Source organism: Ornithorhynchus anatinus, chromosome 1, assembly GCF_004115215.2.
Source record: "Ornithorhynchus anatinus isolate Pmale09 chromosome 1, mOrnAna1.pri.v4, whole genome shotgun sequence".
In the NCBI taxonomy this organism is placed as follows: domain Eukaryota; kingdom Metazoa; phylum Chordata; class Mammalia; order Monotremata; family Ornithorhynchidae; genus Ornithorhynchus; species Ornithorhynchus anatinus.
Genome location: NC_041728.1, coordinates 73969334 through 73994177, shown reverse-complemented (window position 1 = coordinate 73994177; position 24844 = coordinate 73969334). Strand labels below are relative to the sequence as shown.

Here is a 24844-nt window from a genome sequence, read left to right as displayed (position 1 = left end):
ATTTAAGACCAAAGAATGTTATGTCCTCACAGAGATAACTACCACCTGGTTAGAGTTTGGGCCTTTAAATTAAAATGATTCTGTTTATTTGATTTGCGTGGAAACTATTTGTAACACTATGTAATGGCACGTTTTCTGTTTATTTACAAGCTGTCAGACTTCCACTTGCCACTGTTGGGAGAAATTTTCCACCAGAGCTCAAAAGCCATATCATGATTTTATGGGTGTGTAGTTTAAGGGAGTGAAGTCAAGCATTTGTTAGAATGTCTCATTCTCAGAAGATGGATGGGTAGATCCCTTAGTTTTCATGATGTAACAAGTTTGTTGGCATTAACTGTTCATCCTAGGCAATAGCTCATGGTATGGGGTGGAGAAGAGGTAGAGTCAGAGAAGAACAACCCACATTCTTATGCCTCTGAGCCAATAGGAGAGTAATAGGATAAGGCAAATGATGCTTGTGAATTTTGCCTTTGTGTTTCTATTTAACCCCTTGGTTTTGGAAAGAACAGTCATGGTATTTCGAGGGGATTACTAATTAGAGAGATGATTAGGGAGAGAAAACTCCAGGGAGATCCACATAGGTCACAAGTACGCAGGAACCTGCAGGTTTACAGTTGCCTAGTGAATTTAGAGCCGGTCAGTTAGGTACACCAATGAACTTCAGGACAAAAACTGCACTTTTAAAATTACTGACTGATCCCTTTTAACTAACTGTCAACTCTTTCACAATGGGTTGGGTAAACCTGGTTAAGCACATAACATAAGCTACATTTGAATGCTGTGCTCTAAACTGATGATTGGTATTTGAGAATCATTTATCCAAAATATCATTTATCCCTTGAAGAGTTGGAGTTGTTTTGTTGCTCATGACATCCGATGACTCTTAGTTAAAGTATTTGGCATATCTTTTTTTCAGTGACGCCCAAATCACCCTGATTAGTCCATACTTGTAGGGTTTTGAGGCAAGCCACAAAAGGCAAACCTCAACTGGAAAATGCGTTGCTGTAGGCAAGATCTTTGAAAAGTGATCAGAATATTATTTGCTGCATGTTGAATATGCATGTTGAAGCTTATTTAAAGAAGCAGCCCTGAAAGCATTAGCTTTCAGAAGCATTTTTCTATCGCTGGAAGTTGGGCATTTTGGAGGGTTTTTGTTCGTTCTGTTTTTCTGTCGTGCTTCATTGCTTAAAGAAAGGATATCATCTTTGGAATAAAAATGCACACCAGTAGCTACAGTTACCACAGCAGCGATTCTGTGTTCAGTAACACGACGAGCACTCGCACCAGCCTCGACTCCAGTGAGAACTTTCTCTCCGTGAATTGTGGCCCGACACTGATCAATTCTTGCATAAGCTTTGGCAATGACTCCCCTGAAGGACATAGGTACCTCAAAGCTTCATGAAGTTTAACATGGGTTTTTTTTTTCCTCCCGATAAGCCGGAAATGAGTATGACTGACAAAATAATGGTAAAGGGAAAAATACTTATTTTTTTTTTTTGTCCTTAGATTGGAAATGCTGCAACAGATTGCAAACCGAGTACAGAGAGACAGCGTGTGCTGTGAAGACAAACTGACACTTGCTCGGAAGGCACTGCAGAGCGTAAGTCAGTTGCCAGGGACTCGTTGTGGGGGTGGTGTGAATTGGTTGAATTAAGATATTTGGCTCTTATTATCATAATAATTGATTGCTGAATAGATTTTTGTTTGAGATCCTTAAGGAAGCTATGTACTTATAAGTTACTGAGCAGTTACAATGTGCTGAGCACTGTGCCAAGCCTTGAGGAAACACAAATGAGCAGCTTGGGCATAGTTCCTGACACACATGAAGCTTGTAATGTTGAGTGCAGGTGGGCAGGCATAAAGGAAAAGGAAAAGGTATAAACAATTGAATTGAGAATTCAGAAATTTAGAAACATTACTTGGAAAAATAGCCTTTGGGACTGGGAGAAGTGGTTAGGAGTCTCATCACTCCACACTCTCCTCCTGGTGTACAAACAGTCTGCCTCTTTTTGGCAAAAAATTGGAATGGTGACATCTTTTAAACATAAAACAATAGCCTATATTATTATTTCTTTGATCTTGGAATATGGCAGGTATTGATAATTGCTATTTTAAATTGAAGGATTCTAAAAGGTTGGACTCTGGGCTCCAGTTCCAGAATGAAGCAGAAATCGCTGGATACATTCTTGAATGTGAGAACCTTTTGCGCCAACAAGTAATTGATGTGCAAATTCTTCTTGATGGAAAATATTATCAGGCAGATCACCTTGTGCAGAGGTGAGTATACATTTTGACTTACCCTCCAGATATGAAGGAACTGGGGAACTGGAGAAAATATATGCATGTGCTCACGAAACACTCTCACACAGTTGTCCTTTTATTCTCATATGGAAAATTCATAAATGAGAGTGTGTGTGACTGAAAAGGTCAGTACAAAGTCCTGGCCATATTGGGCACATAAAGAGACTGTCCCTTGGCAATTTAATAGTCCACAATTTCAAAGATCTTTGAAAGAATATAGAATCTGATTTTTCTTTAAAAATATATTAAACACACAATGATTGTGTCATGTTAGCAGTTATAATGATAGTAATATTGGTATGTGTTAAGCGCTTATAACATGTGGCCAAGCAGTGTACTAAGTAGTGGTGTAAATACAAGAGAATTAGGTTGGTCACAGTCCCTGTCCCACTTGGGGTTCAATCTAGAGGGAACTATTTCCATACTAAGTAAATTTGCATGAAGATGTACATAAGTGCTCTTCATAGTTCATTAATAGAAATGAATAATGAAATGATCCTGTATATAAATGTTGGATATCATTTTTATTAAATGGTGTTTGTATTGTTACTGTTTGCTTAGTGATTTGAAAAACAAAACCACTACATTATGATTCATTTTCCATGATGGACAAAAATACTGGATAAGTAAATGCAATTCTTTCCCACAGGGTTGCAAAACTTCGTGATGAAATAATGGCCTTACGGACTGAGTGTTCGTCGGTATACAGCAAAGGACGCACTCTGACAACTGAACAGACAAAACTCATGATATCAGGAATAACACAAAGTTTAAACTCGGGATTTGCACAGAACTTAAACCCTTGCTTAAACTCAGGTCTGACCCAGAGTTTAACACCTTCCCTGACCCCTTCAAACTTGACATCGGGCCTGACTACCAGACTGACATCATCGGTCACTCCTGTCTATACACCAGGATTAATCCAAAGTTATAGCTCAGGAGTAGACACAAATGCATTGCAAACCCTCAAGCTGATGCAGATCAGAAAGCCCCTTTTGAAGTCATCTTTAGTAGATCAGAACTTGACAGAAGAAGAAGTCAACATGAAATTTGTCCAGGACCTTTTAAACTGGGTTGATGAAATGCAGGTAGATATCTCTGCTTTTGCTTTATAGTCCTTAGTTTATCTTCAGCCATTTTATTTATATATTTAGGGCTTGAGACTTATGTTTTTCTGCTTCCTTTCAGGTACAGCTCGATCGTTGTGAGTGGGGATCAGATTTGCCAAGTGTGGAAAGCCATTTAGAAAATCACAAAAATGTTCACAGAGCTATCGAAGAATTTGAATCTAGCCTTAAGGAAGCTAAAATCAGTGAGGTATTGCTTCTGGTTTTACTTCTCAGATTGTATTTATTTTTCTGTTCAAACCTTAACCAAGTTTTCATTACTGCCCAGCCTTTCATAAAATTTAGTTTTATGTTCCCTATACTCAGATAGACTAATGATGGACTAATACAATGTTGTTTGGGTTCTTTGAAGGTAATTAACCATTTTATTGTCCTTTCTAATCCACATAGATTCAAATGACAGCACCTCTTAAGCTCACTTATGCAGAAAAGTTGCACAAATTGGAAAGTCAGTATGCAAAACTGTTGGTAAGATAATGCTTTGTTCTTAAACATTTATTTTCTTTGTTTATTTGGCAAAGTTTTTAATTTTAAAAATCTCACTTTTTTCAAGAATACATCGAGAAATCAGGAAAGACATTTGGACACTCTTCACAACTTTGTATCTCGGGCAACTAGTGAGCTTATTTGGCTGAATGAGAAAGAAGAGGAGGAGGTTGCCTATGACTGGAGTGAAAGGAATTCTAACATATCCCGGAAAAAGGAATACCATGCAGTAAGCCCTCTACTTGTTGAATAGGAAAGATATATTTATTTTTTAAGATGGTATTTTATCATCATTAACATTTATTGAGCATCTGTTTCGGACAGAGCTTTAGGGAATCACAGAAAAAGACTAAGGAATCAGGTTTCCCACCCTGAAGGGGTTTGCATTCTAATGGGAGAACCAGCATGAAACACAAACACACACACACACATACACATCCTTACACAAAACATCTTGTAAATGTTAAAGGGCAGTGGACCAGGGTAAAGACCTAACACAAAACCTTTTACAAAAGGTTTCCACTTCTATAGCAAGGAAATGCATATGGTTTGGTAGCACCTGGGTGGATGGCTTGATTAGGATTATGGTGGGGTTCATGTGGGCAGACTTTTGTGGGAGGGAAGTGAATCAAACAATCTCTTTTTCTTAAATTAGGAGTTAATGAGAGAACTTGATCAAAAAGAAGATATTATAAAATCAGTTCAGGAAATAGCAGAGCAACTACTTCTGGAAAACCATCCTGCCAGGCTAACAATTGAGGTGAGTCAGTAAGAACAAGAATAGAAATTAATGCTGACATTAGTTAAATGAATTGTACATTGCCTTGATTCTATTTAGTTGCCATTGTTTTTACGAGATGTTCTTCCCCTTGACTCTATTTATTGCCATTGTTCTTGTCTGTCCGTCTCCCCCGATTAGACTGTAAGCCCGTCAAACGGCAGGGACTGTCTCTATCTGTTGCCGACTTGTTCATCCCAAGCGCTTAGTACAGTGTTCTGCACATAGTAAGCGCTCAATAAATACTATTGAATGAATGAATGCTTATATAACACTTTTAGCACAGCCTTGGTGTTAATTCCAATATCATGGAGCACCCTCTGCTGGAAAACATGGTGTATTGTAAAACCAAGAAAAACCAAAACAAAAGGATTTTCTTTCACTTGTATTTCTTTGAAATGGAAGCCACTTTAGAAGAGGATTTTCATAGTGAGAATTTACCATTGATTCCTTTGCAGTGAGGGAGGTATTAGGTAAAAGATATTTTAGTTGTTTTTCCATTACAAAAATCAATATTTTGTTTTTGAATTTTTCATGTTTTCAGGATGAAATACTGGAAATATGAAGTTTTACATTTATAATTGAACTACAAAGTTTAATTTTCCCTAACAATGTATTATACCTTCCAAAATTGTAACTGTCTTTTGCTGATTTACAGAGAATGTAGATAATCTGAGAATTAATTGACATTTTGATGTAATAATTTTCAGCTGTCATAATCTGCTTACCTGACTTTTTACAATAGCAGTATTTAGCTATGTCTTTAGCTAGTGATTTTGTTCAGTAGTCAGTGTCCCTGAATGTCAGTGTATTAAAATATATTGTATGTCAATAAAATCACGTGGTCCAAATTCTCTTGGGATAGAGCCTATCTTCTCTTTTTAAGAAACAATTTTATGCATCTTTTCACTTATTTATGGCCTCAAACTGTTCAACTTTAAGGCTTATAGAGCTGCAATGCAGACACAATGGAGCTGGATTTTACAACTTTGTCACTGTGTGGAACAACACATAAAAGAAAACTCTGCATATTTTGAGGTAGGTAAATAAATCTACAACCAGATTAAATTTTTCGTTTAATTAGTATCTCGATGATGACAGTTACTTTGGGGTCCAAAGCAAAAGCCCTTCATGACCAGGCCTAGAGAGTGAAGTGTGGAGTGGTAAAGTGTGGGGTGGTGGAGGTAGGAGGGTTTGAGTATGATGGAGGAAAATAAATTTCCTTGATCCATTAATACTCCTACAACGCACATCAGTCCCCCTGGGAACTCTCCGAGATTCCACTGGAAAGGGAAGCAGCATGGCCTAGTGAAAAGTGAATGGGTTTGGGAGTCAGAGGACCTGGGTTTTAATCCCAGATCTGACAGTTGTCTCTGTGAGCTTGGGCAGGTCACTTAACTTCTCAGTGCTTCAGTTTCCTCAACTGTAAAATGGAGATTCAAAACCTGTTCTCCATTCTTTTGAGGCTGTCGTCCCCATGTGGGACGGGGCTGTGTCCGACCTGATTACTTGTATCTACCCTAGCACTTAGAACAGTGTTTGACACAAACTAAAAGCATAACAAATTATATAAATACAAAATTGTAGCAGGCCTAATCTGGCTCAGGTTTGATTTAAAGAAAAACAGTTGTTATTGTATTATCAATCAACCCATGGTATTTATTGAGTGCTTACTGTGTTTTACAGTACTGTACTAAGCATTTAGGAGAGTATAATACAGTAGAGTTGGTAGGAGCTAATTAAGTGGTTAAATTCTAACTTGATTATTTTTAATGGTATTTAAGTGCTTACCATGTGCCAGGCACCGTACTAAGTGCTGGAGTAGATATATAATAGATTGGACATGATCCCTGTCCCACATGGGGCTCAAAGTCTAACCCCCCACTGTACAGATGATGTAACCGAGTCACAGAGAAGTTGTGACTTACCCAGTAGCACCCAGCAGACAAATGGCAGAGTCAGTATTAGGACCCATGCAGTTTCCCTAGGCTACACTTCTCCTCATTACTCTGTAGAAACTTTGCTAGTATGGTTAATTTACTCATATAGGCTTGGTTGGAGTATTTTTTGTTAGGAAATAAATCCAGGTATGTTGCATTAATATTTTTTTTGGAGGGGAAAAAAAGAAAGCCAAACCATCTGGAAGCCTATACAGTGATTTGGTAAATTCTGAGGAAAATTACACACTCAGAGTGATAAAGTTGTCAGAGATTTTCTAGTACTTTAAAGGCCTTTATTTTTAAGGATAATTGACAACCTCATTACAGAATTCAGCTTCACACCAGCAGATTGACATATTTGGTGCTGTGGGACAAACAATTTCGATTATTTCAGAGTACCTACAGCGTGTTATAGAGAATCAGTCAGGGACAGTAGGTATTTATCTAGACCTCAGATGTGTGATGTCCAGTTCATGCATCAGCATAATATATTCAGTAGGTGATTTTCTGAGTGGTAAGAGGCACATCTGCAATCAATAGTAGCATAATGATAATAGTAGTATTTATTAAATGCTTACTATGTGTCAAAGACTCTGCTAAGCACTGGAGTAGATACAAGATAATCAGGTCCTACATGAGGCTTACAGTGTAAGAAGGAGAGAGAACAGGTATTGAATCCCTATTTTGCAGATGAGGGAATTTAGGCACTGAGAAGTTAAGTGACTTTCCCAAGGTCAAACAGCAGACAGGTGGTGGAATAGAATTAGAACCCATGTCCTTTGGCTCCCAGCCCCATGCTCTCTCCACTGAGGCCACAATGCTTCTCAACTATTTTTTAAGAAATAACTATTTTTAAAGACATTTCAGATATATGCTCAGTTTTTAATGCAATCAGTTTCAGGCAGTGCTCTGTGTGTGATAATTATGCTTTTTTGTGTCTGAACAGTTTTTCAGTGATGCCAAAGAAGCTACAGACTATTTAAAGAACTTAAAAGATGCCATTTACCGGAAGTACAGTTGTGATAGGAACAGCAGCATTCACAAACTTGAAGACCTGGTCCAGGAATCTATGGTAGGAATATAAAACTATTGTGGATTGAACAACAGTTTGGAAATTTGATTTTAGAATAACTTGTGTTTTCAAACTCTGCTGAGGTTTCTCCTCCAACCACATTTCTTCAGTATTTTCATGTTTTATCATGTTTGTGCTATAATTTGTTTAAGCTATTTGACAGGATTCAATCCCTGAAATATTGTATTTGTGGGTTTATGATCATAAGGTAAAAATAACCAGATTTTTCCAAGTACATTTCCATTGATATGAAATCACTTACATTAAAAATGTCTGGAAAATATGATTTTTAAAAGAGCTTACAAGTTCTAAAAAAGAAAAGTAATTTCTTATTAAAAACCAAAAAATCAAACTTTCTTGCTGTGTAGGAAGAAAAAGAACAACTTTTGCAATACAAGAGTACAGTAGCAAGTCTGGTGGGGAGAGCAAAGGCAATAATTCAGCTGAAGCCCAGAAATCCTGAGAATCCACTCAAAGCATCCATTCCAATTAAAGCCATCTGTGACTACAGACAAATTGAGGTGAGATCTTTGCATTGCTTAAAAAAATCAATCACAAATATGAGAAGACTGTTAGCATGTTCTCTGAATATTCCCTGAGAATAGGACAGAAAATATCTTCTATTCTGGTGGACTTATTTTCTTATTGAGTTAGAACTTTTCTGCAGTTGAATGAACAAAATATTAGCTGCTATTTACTTTATTAAGTCGCTCTCTTCTTTGGTTGAAACTAGATAACTATTTACAAAGATGACGAATGTGTATTAGCAAGCAATTCTCACCGTGCTAAATGGAAGGTCATTAGTCCAACTGGGAATGAGGCCATGGTCCCATCTGTGTGCTTTACAGTTCCTCCACCGAACAAAGAAGCAATTGAAACTGCCAACAGGTATGAATTAGCTGGAACCATAGAGCTAGACTAATGAGTTTCTTGTTTCTCTTTGTTGGTTGCAACGGGGATTGAGAAAACCCTTGGAATTGGATTTATATGACTCTATTGAGCTAAAATTCAGAATCGCTTTCCATAAAGCCAAAACCACTTATTAAAAAATAATCTAAGGACTGTGCTTTGTAAAAGCCACAAATGGCAAGACAGAACTCAAACTAAAAGGAAAGTAAGTAACACTGGTGGAAACCTTGTAAGGGAGGCATTAAACTTAGTAGGGTGACCTTTTGAAAAATTCTGGAGCAAATTTATGGTCTTTACTCTTTTGGCAATGGTCACTGAAGCTTTCTTCAATAAGGAGAAGACAGAAGTGATTCTTTAAAGCAAAGGAAAAGTGTTTGGCCTCAAGTCTCTTGTGCTTCTCTCCTACTGAATGGAACTTTAAGAAGTTCAGTTTATTACTTTAAGAAATAATAAAGTAGCCAATTTATGGACCATCCACATCATGGCTTTCCACCCACCCATTATTATCCCCTGGCCTCCTACAAGACTCCAGAGAATAGCCCAGCCCCTTGTTGCTGAGAGGGCACATCAAACTCCTTTCCTGCTTTACCCTTTGTGAGAAAGTTCAGTCCCTTTTTTTCCTGAGGTAATTCATTGGCTTCTGATTCCATTGGAAGTATTGTTTCCTTTAAAGCTTAGGAGCAAAGGTACATGTTAGCAGTTGCTTCTATTTCAGGAATGTTTTGTTGAGACATCTGTGTATTTATTTACTTTTTTACATTAAATTGTGAGACTTAAGGTAATGAGAAAAAAACAAAATCTGACTGCTTTTATTGCAAGATAAAATTTGTGGGAGGCATCCAAGGGAAAATAAAGCTTGAAGGTTTTTTTCCCTCCCTTGTGTATTTTTTTTATAGTTTGGGTGCTGGAGGGACAAAGGAGCCTATTGGGTTTTTTCCATGAAAACTGAGGCTCAAGGAGGGGGAATGGGGCTGAAAGCTTTCAGGATGAATTGTATCCTGTGGCCTGAAGCTTCTTTCCTCTGGATAGTCATTATAGAATAGAATAAACATGACCTAGTAGAGCAAGCATGGGCTAGGGGAAGGTCAGAGGTCACATATTCTAATTTCCCCTCTGCCACTGACCTGCTGTATGACCTTGAAGTCAGTTAATTTCTCTGTGCCTCAGTTTCCTCATATGTAAAATGAGGATTCAAGACCTTTACTCCCTCCTTCTAAGATTGTGAATCCCATGTGAGACAGGGACTATGTCCATCCTTATTACTTTATATCTAATATAGTATTTGGCATCATCATCAATGGTATTTAGTGAGTGCTCACTGTGTGCAGAGCACTGTACTAAGCACTTGGGAAACTACAGCACAACAGAGTTGGTAGACACACTCCCTGCAAATAGTAAGCACGTAATTAGTTAATTGGACTCAATTGATTAGTTAAAGAATCAAAATAAAATCTGAAGGAATGTATTTTGAGGTTATTTTTTATCCTTAATTCTTATATTTTTCCATATGTTCCAGAATTGAGCAACAGTTTCAGAACGTGCTGGCTCTGTGGCATGAGTCACATATCAATATGAAGAGTGTGGTTTCCTGGCACTATTTGACACATGAAATTGATGCAATTCGGGCTGGCAATGTTGCTTCGGTAGGTGAAACCCTACTGAAATGTCTCCTCACTCCTCAAGAAACTCTAGTGATTGCCCATCCACCTCTGCATCAAACAAAAATTCCTCACCATTGACTTTAAAGCACTCAATCACCTCGCACCCTCCTACCTCACCTCACTACTCTCCTACTAAACTCAGCCCACACACTTCGCTTCTGTAATGCCAAACTTCTCACTGTACCTCCATCTCGTCTATCTAGTCACTGACCTCTCACTGACATCCTACCTCTGGCTTGGAATGTCCTCCCTCCTCAAATCTGACAGACAATTACTCTCCCCAGTTTCAAAACCTTACTGAAGGCACGTCTTCTCCAAGAGGTCTTCCCTGACTAAGCCCTCCTTTCCTCTTCTCCCATTCCCTTCTGTGTCGCCTTGACTTGCTCCCTTTATTCATCACCCTCTCCCCCAGCCCTACAGCATTTATGTACATATCTTTAATTTATTTATACTAATGTCTGTCTCCCATTCTAGACTGTAAGCTCATTATAGGCAGGGTATGTGTCTGTTTATTGTTATATTTTACTCTCCCAAATGCTTAATAGTAAGCGTTAAAAAAATACAGTTGAATGATTGATTCTGGTCAGCCTGAGCAGTAGAGGAGCCAGTCATAGTTACTAGGATCAGGGTAGCTCTATCACCTGATTCCGGAGTGAGGAAGAACATCCTGTTGCTTTTCCTTTGCTCAATATGGAGACATTAAATACCAATTTCTTTGACTGATCAAATGTTTTTCTTGATTTGGACTGCCTGCAAAGAGCACGGTCTTGGGAGTCAGAGGTCATGGATTCTAATCCTATCTCTGCTTCTTGTTTGCTGTGTGGTCTTGGACAAGTCACTTCTCCATGTCTCAGTTCCCTTATCTGTAAAATGGGGATTAAGACTGTGAGACCCTTGTGGGACAACCCGATTACCTTGTATCTACCCCAGCGCTTAGAACAGTGCTTGGCACATACTAAGCACTTAACAAATGACACCATCATTATTATTATCACAGAGGAATGTGGCCAAGAGCTGCAGCTGAATGACCTGAATGAGCTAAACCTGAACTCTCGTTCTTTAGCTGTTGAGATCGCTTTGGGCAGGGAATGTGTTTACTGACTCTGTTGTGTTGTACTCTCCCAAGCATTTAGTACAGTGCTCTGCACACAGTAATCACTCAATGAATTTGAAGGATTGATTGATTCCTGCTCTCATGGAAGGAGCTCTGCTCAGGGAGTCAGTTCATATGTCTGTTCTGCCTGTATCTGGCTAACGTGGGAAAAGACCAAACTTGCCCTCCCCACTTCATGTATTCACACCTTTCATTCACTGCCCCAGAAGAATTGTGATGGGCAGAAACGAGAGTGTATGAGAGTAACCCTATTCAAAACACTAGTTGAAGAATTAATTCCCCCTTGGAAAGGAGCCCTTCATTTAATATCACCTGTCATTTCTTCTAGATAAAAACAATGCTACCTGGTGAACATCAGCAAGTTCTGAGCAATCTGCAGTCCCGTTTTGAAGATTTCCTGGAAGATAGCCAGGAATCCCAAATATTTTCAGCCTCAGATGTAACCCAGCTGGAAAGGGAGGTTAATATTTGCAAGCAATATTATCAGGAACTTCTAAAATCAGCAGAAAGAGGTGAGATAGTCTTTAAGAACAAGATGATTTGATCTTCTCCATGGAAGTTTTAATAATAATGTGGCCTAAGGCACTGTCAGACTTACAACTTGCTTTTCACATATTTTTCTGTGATAGTTCCTCATAAAAATTATGATTTGTAGAGCACACCTTTGGCTTTTGATGTACATATCCCAATAATTCCTCAAAATATTCCAGCAGTTGATTATTATCATCCCAAATGAAAAGAAATAGAGACAGTTGATTTAGGTCTCTTGGCCCAGAAGAAAATGGAGTTAATATCAGGACTAGAATTCACATGCTTCTAGTTCCATATCCCATAGTCACACTACATCATCTTCAGATGGTAAATAAATAAAGAGTAGTGCTTGCCCCTTGTTCTATCACGTTGTTCTAACATCCAGAACCATGGGACAGATAGTGACCCTGAATTGCATGTTTAGATCTACTTTGAGATTCCAGTAACATGAACTAGAAGTGGAAAGAGCACGGGCCTGGGAGACAGGGGACCTGGTTTCTAATCCTGGCTTTTTGTGCCTGTCTGCTGGGTGACCTTAGGGAAGTCATTTTACTTCTTCATGCCTCATTTACCTCATCTGTCAAATGGGAATTGAGACTGTGAGCCCTATGTGGGACAGGCACTGTGTCCAATCTGATTTGCTTGTATCCACCCCAGTGCGTAGTACAGTGCCTGGCACATAGTAAGTGCTTAAAAAATGCCATAATTGTTATTATTAAAGAGGCAAGGTAAGAAAGCCAGAGAACAAAAAGTTTGGTTGATCATTACATTCACTTATTTTCCACAGAGGAGCAAGAGGAATCTGTTTATAACCTGTATATCTCAGAGGTCCGAAATGTCAGACTTCGGTTGGAGAACTGCGAAGACCGCTTGATTAGGCAAATCAGAACTCCTCTGGAGAGAGATGATCTGCATGAAAGTGTATTCAGGATCTCAGAGCAAGAGGTGAGCTCTGGTAAAGGATGTTTTTGCATCAGGAGGATATTTGTTTTAGCATTGAATAGATTTAATGAATTCCAGGGATTTCTTATATTTTAAAGATTTTGGTGTATGAGTCCTGTGCCATCTTGGAGTTTCCTTAGCTTTTATTTATCTTTCCATAGCTGTATCACAAATATATGAGTCTAGATTTCCAGTCTTTTTCCTCTCCTTCAGTCCTTCACTCTGCTATCCAGACCACCTGTGCCCCTCTATTATCGGTCTCTAGTCAGATACCTCTTGCTCACACCATGCCTTTCTGGTGGATCACTGGTCTTCCCATATTCAAGGCCTTCTGAAGTCACCTCTTTCCCAGGAGGCACTTCCCAATTAATTTCTCATCTCCCCATCCTATATAACTCCCTATGGCCTCTGTGGCATGGAAATGCTGTAAATTTACCTTTACAAAATCAAAATAGTGTGTGGTTAGAGTACTATTTTTCATAATCTTTTTTTTCTAATACTGTTTTCTAAGTGCTTACTTCAGCATTTCCATGCCACCTGAAAATATGGCTATTCACCATCCTCCTCCTTGGTGTTTCTGGATATATTTCTGTGTTCTGTTACTTCTTTGTATCTGTAATTTATTTTAATGTCTGTCTCCCTTTCTAGGCTGTAAGCTCCTTGAAGTTCAATTACAGTCTCTCCTGCACTCAGTGCACACAGTAGACATCCAATAAACACTTTTAATGGATTGATTGGAAAATTATCTTCATTGACAGCTGCATTTCTTGGGATTTATTGTGTGCAGAGCACCATGCTAGGGATATATATATATATATATATATAAAGTAAAAGGCTAGTTCTCGCCCTTGAAGGCCTTATTTCTAATGGGATAAAAGGGATATGACAAAATAGCAAATTATAAACATAACAGGAACAGCCCTATGTTTTGTGAAAAAAGTTGAAACACAGAAATTGATCATTTCTTTGGACATACTTTAAATCTAGGAGGACTGCTTTGGAATTATTTAGTGATATGTTCTCTGTATTCCAGAAACTCAAAAAAGAATTGGATCGACTCAAAGATGATTTGACAACAATCACTGACAAGTGTGAAGAATTTTTTAGCCAGGCTGCTGCATTGCCTTCAGTCCCTACATTACGATCTGAGCTCAATGTAGTCATTCAGAGCATGAATCAAGTCTATTCGATGTCTTCTATTTATATAGACAAGTAGGTCACTGTTGCTTCTGCATGTAGCTATGTAGTTTGGTTTCCTTTTGAAAACTGAGTGGAACAAATATGTATAAATCTTCACCCCAAATCAGCTTTTGGAGAGGGGGCTAGGCAATTGGAAAGATAAGCCAGGTTACTGATGTTTGAAATACCAGAAGGAGGAGTTGGGAAAACAAGTGGGTCAGTATATCTTGGAAGCTGAGACTGAGGGTGTTTTATTGCTGGTTGCTTAGGCACTTTGATTGGCCCATACAGATTTCCCATTAAGTAAAATGCAGAGCTCCTTTCGAGAGCTGCTGTTTTGAGAACTAATGTTACACCTTGGAAATAGACAGGAGACCTGTTTTCTAATCCTGGCTTTGCAATTGCCAGCTATGAGACCATGGGCAATTCACATAACTTCCCTGTGCCTGGGTTTCCTCATCAATAAAATGGGTAGTAAATACCTGTTCTACCTCTCCCTTAGACTGTGTGCCCATGTGGAACAGGGACTGTGTCCAACCTGATTATCTTCTCTCTTCACCAGTGCTTGGCACGTAGTAACATTTAACAAATACCACAGTTATTATTTTTATGATTATTATAATTAAAGGAGCCTATTATCTTAATTAGTGACCATATGACCTTTTCATACTCTAATTTACAGCTAGATCAGATAATTTTGCCAACCCCTTTAGTCAGGTTATTGAACATGCAATAGCTTGGCTGATATTCATGTTTCCAGCTTCATGTAATGGTCTGGCATGATAATAAGGTTCTTGGCTCAGGCACCTTGCTATTATTGAATTATGCCTTTAAAATAGTGTCAAAGGTTATATTAGATACACAAATATACCATCACATGACAACTTATGACTGTCACATTTTAGCTAATAGCTTTTTATTAAGATAATGTGATTTTTGAAGAAAAAACACTTTCTTCCAGATTGAAAACAGTTAATTTGGTTCTGAAAAATACTCAAGGGGCAGAAGCTCTTGTAAAGCTGTATGAAACTAAACTCTGTGAGGAAGAAGCTATTACTGCTGACAAGAACAATATTGAAAATCTTATGAGTACTTTAAAGGTAGGTGCTGATTTTTTGTTCATTTTGCAAAATGTTAGTTCATTCCATTTTGCAAAATTGTGATAGAGTAAATTGCAGACCCAGGTAACACCCTTATTGCAGACCCAGGTAACACCCTTAGTGACCACAAAATTATTTAATCAATTTTATTGAATGTTAATCACTTCTAGTTATAGCCATACCAGGCTGTGTTGAAGACACTTTGGAAGATATAGACATTTGAGGAATTTATAACAACGAGATGGTTTAATTCTCTGTAATCTTTTAGCAAAGCCAGTAAGACACCAAAAGAAACTAAAAAGTTGGAAGAAAAAGGTTAAGTATTTTATTAAATGTCAAGGAAGGTCACCTCAATGCAGTTAGACATTTCCTGAGACATTCGGTTGAAGCCTCTAGGCAAAAATGGGAGATATTTTATTTGAGATGGATGTGTCCAAGCAATAGGCTAAGGTACTCATTCATTCAATCGTATTAATTGTGATCTATGTAAAATGCCCTTTTATACAGCAATAGTAGACCAGTCATGTAATGTAAAATTGGACTGGACATTGTTAATTTGGGTGTGTATATTGAGTTTTTTCCACTGAGTTCATAGTGCCAATAATATAATTTTAGTGAATGCAAATATTCATTTATTTTAGCAATGGAGATCTGAAGTGGATGAAAAGAGAGAGGTATTTCATGCTTTGGAAGATGAATTACAGAAAGCCAAAACCATTAGTGATCAGATGTTTAAAACGCATAAAGAACGTGACCTGGACTTTGACTGGCACAAGGAGAAGGCAGACCAGTTGGCTGAGAGATGGCAAAATGTTCATGCTCAAATTGAAAACAGGTTTGTATAATTTTTGATATAATGTACTAGCAAATATTCTAGAAGTGTATTAGTTAAATGCTTAGATAATATATATTATGGATTATTTGCAAGAACAGATGGGTGTATTGAAGTTTTGTCAAAATAATTTTGAATTACTGGAAGATATGTTAAAGCCTTGTCAAAACAATTTTAGATTACAATATTGAGAAAGCTTCTAAATTTTTTATTATATTCATAATATCACCATAATTTGTAATCATGCTGCTTATCTTGCCCATTATAAGCTCGTGTGGGCAGGGACTGTGTTCTGTCAATTCAGGTTACATTGTACTCTCAATATTGTATATTGTAGCGCTTAGTGTAGTATACCAAAGTAAGCTGCATGATTATAAATTATAGAGATAATACGAAAATAAATGTGATTCGTTGAAAGACAGTACTCTTTAATCATTGCTCCCTGAATATCCATATTAATAACCACAGTTTTTTTGATAAAGTAGGATAATGTTTTCTCATTAAGGTTCGGTACATGGCAAGGTGTGGTACTAAAACAAGCTTCAATTTATATATCACCCTTTTTGCAGATTTATGCCATTTATCTTCATGAAATCTTTGTAATTTAGACTGGCATAATTGCCTGTATAAAATAACCCAGTTAGAGGCAGAACTAGGACTAGATTCCAGATTTCTTCCTGTGTATTTTTGGAAATTTCAAGCTTATTCCTGACATTCATTTTCAACATTTAAAACCAGGTTACGTGACTTAGAAAGTATTGGAAAGTCTCTAAAGTACTACAGAGATACTTACCATCCTCTTGATGATTGGATTCTACATGTTGAAGATACTCAACGAAAAATTCAGGAAAACCAGCCTGACAACAGCAAAACTCTGGCAACACAGCTGAATAAGCAAAAGGTACCAAAAATATTCACATTTTTGAGGCTGCAAGTACCTCAGATATCTTCATACTCATTTTCCCAAGATATAGATTAAAAAGTGAAGCCCCGGCAGGTGGCCAGCATAATGATTCTTCTCTACCACTTTGAGGACAAAAAGGCAGCCAACCAGCAAGTTCAAGCAGTCTTCAAATTGGAAAGCCAAAGGCAAGCAGTGGACTGTAAATATCATCCCAAATATTCTGCTCTTCCACTTCTCTCAGGACACTTCTAGGATAAGAGCAATCAAAAATAATTGAGGGAAAACATACTCCTCAGAAACAAGTGGGTGCCCCTGCTCTCATGCTCACCTAATCCTGATTCCTGCTGCCAGGAGATGACTTGTCTCCCTAATATCCCACCGTCGACCCCTGGGCCACGTCCTTCCACTGATCTGGAATGACCTCCCTCCTCACCTTTGCCAAACTAAACTCTCTTCCCCTCTTCAAAGCCCTACTGAGAGCTCACCTCCTCCAAGAGTCCTTCCCAGACTGAGCTTCCCCTTTTCCCTCTGCTCCCCCTTCACATCCCTTCAGCTAAGCCCCCTTTCCCCTCTTTCCCTTTGCTCCTCCCCCTCTCCCTTCCCCTCCCATCAGCACTGTGATCATTTGTATATATTTTTATTACCCTATTTATTTTGTTAATGAAGTGTACATCGCCTTGATTCTATTTATTGCAATTAAGTTGTCCTGTTTTTGTCCGTCTCCCCTGATTAGACTGTAAGCCTGTCACTGGGCAGGGATTGTCTCTGTTGCCGAATTGTACATTCCAAGCGCTTAGTACAGTGCTGTGCACATAGTAAGCGCTTAATAAATCCTATTGAATGAATGGTCTAGTTTTCACAACATAAAAAATGCCATTTCTAGTCCTCCGTTCTGGTAGGCTGCCTCCAACAGTAGCAGTAGTATACATAAAGGAGCCAGGTTGCCTTCCCAAATGCCATGGGGCCATGGACTACTGTATGTTCATGGGTACTGTGTCCAAGAGTCTTCCAAGGAAATCTCTGCAAACTTGATATCCGCCCCCCATGTGGCAACTTTCTCCCTCCATATGTCTAACTGTCCCCTAGTAACCTATTATGGTCCACTTATCCATTTATTCCAGTAAACCCCAATTGATCTTGTTGCTATTTATCACCTGCCCAACGTTCTATGGTAAGGAATTCCAAAAATGTACCACCCAGGGAGTGAAGCTGTATTTCTTTTTGTTTGTATTAAAGCTACAGCTTTTGGCTTCAGTGGGTATCCTTAAAACTTGTTGTGAAATTTGGAGAGCCATCATTCCGAGCTTTTCCCTGTTTACCCCTTAATTTTTTTTGGCATTCAGCTATGTCTTCTTTGTATCTTCAGATGGAAAGTCCTAATTTTTTCAGCCTAGAAATATAAGAAATAGAGAAATCTCTCCATCTGCATGATCATCTTAGTAGTAGTAATAATAATATTATTGATTATTATTAAAATTCTTGATTGTTAATGATAATTATCATTATTGAGTAACTTGTTCAGCACTTATATGCCAAACTTTGTTCTAAGCACAAAGAAAGATCCAAGATAATCAGGTTGGACACACTTTACCAAGCTTACGGTCTAAGATGTGAGATCAGGTATTGAATCCCCATTTGACCGATGAAGACACTGAGGCCCAGAGAAGTGCAGTGAGTTACCCGAGGTCACACAGCATGCAAATGGTGGAACCGGGTTTAAAACCCAGATCCTATGACTCTCAATCCTAAACTCTTTCCAGTAGGCCATGCTGCAGTCATTCTTCTCCATAACAACTCTAGTCTACTTTATCCTTCATAAAATTTGGTGAATCAAAGTCCATATAGAGAACCAGCATGTCCTAGTGGAGTCAGAAAGTCGGGGTTCTAATCAAAGTTCCACCACTTGTCTGCTGTATGACCTTGGGCAAGTCACTTCACTTCTGTGGGCCTCAGTTACCTCATCTGTAAAACTGGAATTGAGACTGTGAATCCCACATGGGACAGAGACTTCGTCCAACCTGGTTTGCTTGTATCCACCCCAGCACTTAGTACAGTGCCTGGAATGTAGTAAGTGCTTAAAAATGCCATTATTATTATTCTGGGGTGGGCAAAACAGGATAATTTGTTTCTATCCCTTTCCTAGTTATCCAAGCATTTATTGGTCTTTTTAGCTGCTGCAGTTTACTGGAATAATGATTTCTTTTCTGGACCATTGTAATGAGCATTCTTTTCTGTTCTAACCTGTTTCTTCACTCAGCATTTTGTCTAGAAAGTTGTTAGAGAATTAAGGACCATCGCTGCAGCCACACAAGCCCATTTGGATGTAGTATCAGAATAAACTGCTTGTACACATGCATATGTGCATAGTTTTCGGCATCTTGAATTAAGAGCACAGTACAGTATTCCGCACACAGTAGGTGATGAAGAAAAAGCATTGATTGAAAGCTACCACAGTAGGCACTCAATAAATACTGCCATTTGGATTTTCCTTAATGTGGGGTTTTGCGAGAATACTACCCCTGTTTTATAGAATAACTAGGTGAAATCGTAATTTGGATCATTTCCCATTTCTCATTACATTGGGAATCCTTTTTTCACCCAGATCCAGAAGCCTATGTAGAAATGTCTTCTTGGTTTACAGTCCATTCTCTTGTCTTTTAGTGCAGAGAATTTGACTCTTTTAGTGGAGAGAATTACCCTGTGCAGAGAGTAGAAGGAATGAAAGGTTCATGTTTCATTGTTCTGAATAATTTTTGTCCTTATGTATTTAATAGATGCTGGTGTCTGAAATTGAAATGAAACAGAATAAAATGGATGAATGCCAAAAGTATTCAGAACAATACTCAACTGCTGTCAAGGTAAGTAATGCTTATAAATGAAATTTGGATTCTCAATTTGTAATCTCATTGGGTAGCCTCAGAAGGTGTCTCCTACACTCCCTCTCAACAATATTTCCCTATATGTACTTGGATATTCTCTGCTGTAGCTTGAATTGGGAAAGGAATATGTTCAGATGCCCAAAATACCGGAGTGGATACTGCTTTTAGAGTTTGCAATTTTCCCTTGTGACTGTCCCATTTTCTAGGGCTTTTTCTGACCCAATTTGGAATAAAGGACAAATATATATCTACATTCATTCATTCAATTATATTTATTGAGTGCTTACTATGTTCAGAACATTGTACTAAGTGCTTGGAAAGTACAATGGAACACCAAAGAGAAATAATCCCTGCCCACAATGAGCTCAAAGTCTTGAGGGGGGAGACAGATAGTATGAGTAAACAGGAATCAATATAAATACATAAAATTATAGATATATACATATATACATAAGTGCTTTGGTGCAGGGAGAGGAGGGAAGAACAAAGGGAGTGCTCTTTGTGAAGTAAGTCAAGGAGATACAGAAGGGAGTGGGAGATGAGGAAAAGTAAGGCTTAGTCTAGAAGAGGTGTACCTTCAGTAGGGCTTTGAAGTGGGGGAGAGTGATTGGCAGATTTGAGAAGAGAGGGTGTTCCAGGCCAGAGGTAGGTCGTGGGCCAGGGGTTTGCAGTGAGACAGGCAAGATTGAGGCACAGTGAGAACGACAGCACCAGAGAAGCAGAGTGTGCAGCCTAGGATGTAGAGGGAGAGAACAGAGGTGAGGGTAGGAGGGGCCAAGTTGATGAGGAGCTTCAAAGCCAATAGTGAGAATTTTATGTTTGACATGGAGGTAGATAGGCAATCCCTGGAGATTTTTGATGAAAGGGGTGCCATACCCTGAACATTTCTTTAGAAAGATAATCCAGGCAGTGAAGTATGGGGTGGAGTGGGGAGAGGCAGGAGGTTGGGAGGTCAGAAAGGAGGCTGATGCAATAATCTAGATGGTATAGGATAAGTGATTGTATCTATGATCTATCTACCTATGTATCTATCTATAACTCTTTCATATTCATATGCAGAGAGAGATTAGAGGGACAGATTTTGGAAGCCATTCTAATGCTATAACTCCATCTCTTATCCATCCATAGTAACTCACTAGGAGAAGCTGTGTATCCATAGAGTTTTGGACTTCTACAAAAGCTGGAAAATTAATTGACCTATTACCACCAACTTCAAATTATGTTATTCACTGAGTCCAGTAAATTGTAATTTAGCTTCAATGCCCTGAAGTTGTTGCTCATCATACAGATATGCTAAGTTTTTACTTCTACTAAATTGCTAAAACAACCAAAAAAACCACCTGAGTCACTACATTCTGAGATTGCTTTTAGATATTAATTCCATTTTAATTTGTTTATAAAACTTTACCGCACAGGACTATGAGCTACAGACAATGACCTATCGGGCCATGGTAGATTCCCAACAAAAATCTCCAGTGAAGCGCAGAAGAATGCAGAGCTCAGCTGATGTCATTGTACAAGAGGTACAGGAGTTTTTTTTTTTAATTAAAAAACATGGAGCCATAGAAGAATCTTTACAAATTCATCTTCTTTTAAATAAGTACTATTTGTCATGTAACTGTTGGAGCCTGAGAAAAATGTTAAATCCTTCAACTACAAAACACATTACTGAGCAGAAGCAATGAGTTTGTTCTTTACTCAGTGGGCTTATGTTGTTCAGCCCCATGCCTGTGATTTCAAGGTTAGATCATTTCAAAGTTGTAATTGAACTCCACTGAAAACCTTTAAAGACAGTAGGAATGTTGTACTTTCATTTTGTTCTTTTCTTGTCTTATAGTTCATGGATTTACGAACCCGCTATACTGCTTTGGTTACTCTAATGACTCAATACATTAAATTTGCTGGGGATTCTTTGAAAAGACTAGAGGAAGAAGAGGTAATCCTTAATATGAAACATTAATCAGAAAAAATTGAAATGATCATAAATCATAACATAATTTTATTTGAAGATGAAATTCCTTGAATTCATAGTGGAATAAGGTGTTTGCAAGTATTGAGCTTTTATTGGACAATCAGCAATTATCAATGACTCAAGGTCTATACTGAACAGAAAATGGTGAACTAAATATTCTTTTCACTAGCCTATAGCTATGCCATAGCCTTCAGGGTTTAAAAGAAAATCCTGCCTTAAAGTCAGTGTTTTGGGGTTGTAAAAACAGAAAACCTGGCCACCACCCTAGTCCTGGATTTCTTTAGGCTACTAATGTTCCCTTGCAAAAGTTGCATCTTTTCTATGACATTAAGGAGTATGACAAGTAAATTTGAGATCATAAATATCTCTAAGAGCCTTCTTGAAAGGTGATACATTCTATGGATGAGCATTTACTCAGTAAATAAAGAGTTCTCAGTGGCTTTTACATCCTATTGCAGAAAGGAATTTCTTCTTTAAATTAGTCATAGATCAATTACTGTTCATTTATAGTGTATTTAACTACTGTTCTTTCATCTTTCTTGATGTGTTGATTCTTTGAAGGACAGTACCCATTCTGAATATCTGAGGGGTATCAATAAAATAATATGCAAATGGTATTATTGTTAAAGAAATCTATCTTTGCAGATTCAAAAGGAATAGCTTCAAAGAATTAAATCACATCATCTTTTTCCAGATAAATGGTGGGAGAAGGTAGCAATTTGGTGCTACTCTTTAAGGACCAGCTGGCCTTTTTTTATAAACATCATAATTGGCAATGAATATATGTATAGCATAAACATAGTTGCATTTTAGCTAACCATGAAAAGTCTGTATGACTTCTTCATTTATGGGACTTTAAATTATATAAATTATTATATAAATTATATAAATTATATAATTATTTAAATTATATAAATGCAGTGAGACAGAAAAAGAGATCATGCATTTAAAAAAATAAAAACTACAGCACAAATTGCCAAAAGGCTCTGGTTTCTTAAAGAGATTAAACTATGCTTTTTCTATCTTTTTCTATTTATTTACTGCAGAACAGACTAAAATGTATAAAATCCTGCAATTTTAAAACTGTAACACTTAAAATCGGTATGGTTGGAAGTTTTTAGGAATGAATATATTCAGGATAAAGACTATATGTATATATGGGTTAAAAAGGAAATTTTTTGTAAGAACTAATTAATTTGATTATAGGGAATGGTTTCTTTGCTACACAGTGTTAAATTATTGTAATCTGTTTTGGTCTGTTCAGAGTTTTGGCTTAATTTTTTTATGCAACAAAATCCACATGCTAACTCTTTACTAACTATGATGTCTAATTGCAAAATAGTATTATTAGCCTTCCTTTACAGTCAAGCCACCATGTAGATAATATTTCTAAGCCTTAATGAGTACAGATCATTTAAAAGGAACACATTACATTTTAACATTTTGTTCACAACAACTGATTGAGTCTTTGAGTGCCATGTATAAAATGAGAATGATTTAGGCTTGCTTTCCTTTCATTATGAAGTATAATTTGACTTTAGTCTGAATTGAAATATATGCACTATTATACTTAGAACCTCCCGGACAAGGTAAATTTCCAGAAATCAGTGAAAGCAAAGGATATTTGTGAAGACCCTAAATACAAAGAAATAATGGATTTAAAACCAAAAAAATCACCAGAAGAGCTTTTACAGGAAATTAGAAATTTTCAGAAAAATACCTCCATTTTTGATATTGAGAACAACTATATTAAGGTGGGGAACAAAATCCCAATGTTTGGTGCCCATGATAAACTAAAACCAGTTTATAGTCAAAAATACCTGAAGAAGGAAGACTAGAAGGTAGGATTAGTAAAGACTGTCATTTGCAAGAAGACATAAAAGTATTTTCTGGTAAATCTTGGAAAACCACTGACTTTTCGACAAGCATTAAACATGACTCTAATGCATCTGAAATGTATTTGTATACAATGATTGATGACAAGTTCTAAAAGAAAGTCAAGGAGCCGCTGATGGAATAATGATGGTAAGGGATGCAGTAACAAAAGAATTATTGCAGCTACATATGGAAGCAGCACAGGCCCTTAATGAAAACAAAACCCTTTTAAGAAATGAAACAGGAGAATTCCATTTAGAAGAAAATGTGGGAGTATGTTTGGTATCTCAGTTTGAGGTAATGAACAAAAATAGTTTAGGCTCAGAAATTTTGTGTATCATAGATGTTTCCAATAGGCCATGCATTCCTGTTTCTACAAGTCACCCTAATCAAGTTTTCCCAAAAAAGGAATCAAATTTTAATGAAGGTAGAAATAGAATATCTGCAGATTCCATAGACAGAGAACTTCAAAAGGACAATAGAAGGGACATTTCTCTGAAAGAACTAAAGTCACATGAAGAATCAAACATAAATCCGACACAAATGAAAAGAGATAGTCCACGCAAAGCAGCTACATTATGCTTAATTGTTTCAGCTAAGAAAAATGATCAAACCCATGGGAAAGGTAGGAAAGGGTCGCTAGAAGCAACAAGGGAAATAAAAATGATAATATTAATTATACTGATGTCGTTCAAGTGAGAGAATGTAGAAATTAGTTCTTTTCTATCAGTAAAGAAGCAAAACAGAAATGCAGTGAAGGTGATGATGAATGGTTAGCAAGGCACCAAACTGACAGTGATGAAGAGATTGAACTGTCAGTGAAAGAAGAAATTTTTCTTAGGGAAGATGTTTTTTTAGATTCAGAACAGGAGCTGGGAGAGAAAATGATTGAAAATGACAGCAAAGATAGTGAAGAAAATTTGGCTCAAGGCAAGACATCACTTTTAGAAAATACATCTGCTTGCTTTGAAATTCAGAAGTTGACTGTTACAGATGGAGAAATGACCAAATATCATCAAGGAAGTGTGTCCCTGACAGCACTATCATATAATGAAGATTGTAGTGTCCAATTTCCCATAGTTGGGAACAAAGGCTTTCAGAAGACTTATAACGAAGAGTCATTGAAAAGTATGATTGGTGAACAAGAGTGTCTAAGTAAATTTATGGGCAAAATTAATGAAGAGAAAAGGATTAGGAGAATAAATAAGGTATGCAGAGTATCTAATATAAATCAAACTCTTT

At 37.5% G+C, this 24844-nt stretch overlaps 1 protein-coding gene across 1 annotated transcript in view; it reads left to right on the top strand.

Annotated features, from left to right (window-relative positions):
* The window catches only part of LOC100073893 (dystonin), a 416997-nt gene that overhangs the window by 293155 nt on the left and 98998 nt on the right, over positions 1 to 24844 (top strand). Inside the window, exons 16-36 of the mRNA XM_029062300.2 lie at positions 1507 to 1600; positions 2123 to 2277; positions 2951 to 3389; positions 3490 to 3618; positions 3819 to 3896; positions 3982 to 4143; positions 4570 to 4674; positions 5635 to 5730; positions 7579 to 7704; positions 8073 to 8225; positions 8438 to 8592; positions 10130 to 10256; positions 11717 to 11900; positions 12707 to 12864; positions 13895 to 14073; positions 15002 to 15140; positions 15782 to 15975; positions 16711 to 16873; positions 19651 to 19734; positions 21171 to 21278; positions 21593 to 21691. Coding sequence (XP_028918133.1) covers positions 1507 to 1600; positions 2123 to 2277; positions 2951 to 3389; positions 3490 to 3618; positions 3819 to 3896; positions 3982 to 4143; positions 4570 to 4674; positions 5635 to 5730; positions 7579 to 7704; positions 8073 to 8225; positions 8438 to 8592; positions 10130 to 10256; positions 11717 to 11900; positions 12707 to 12864; positions 13895 to 14073; positions 15002 to 15140; positions 15782 to 15975; positions 16711 to 16873; positions 19651 to 19734; positions 21171 to 21278; positions 21593 to 21691 — 3127 coding nt within the window. The remainder of the gene's footprint in view (positions 1 to 1506; positions 1601 to 2122; positions 2278 to 2950; positions 3390 to 3489; positions 3619 to 3818; positions 3897 to 3981; positions 4144 to 4569; positions 4675 to 5634; positions 5731 to 7578; positions 7705 to 8072; positions 8226 to 8437; positions 8593 to 10129; positions 10257 to 11716; positions 11901 to 12706; positions 12865 to 13894; positions 14074 to 15001; positions 15141 to 15781; positions 15976 to 16710; positions 16874 to 19650; positions 19735 to 21170; positions 21279 to 21592; positions 21692 to 24844) is intronic.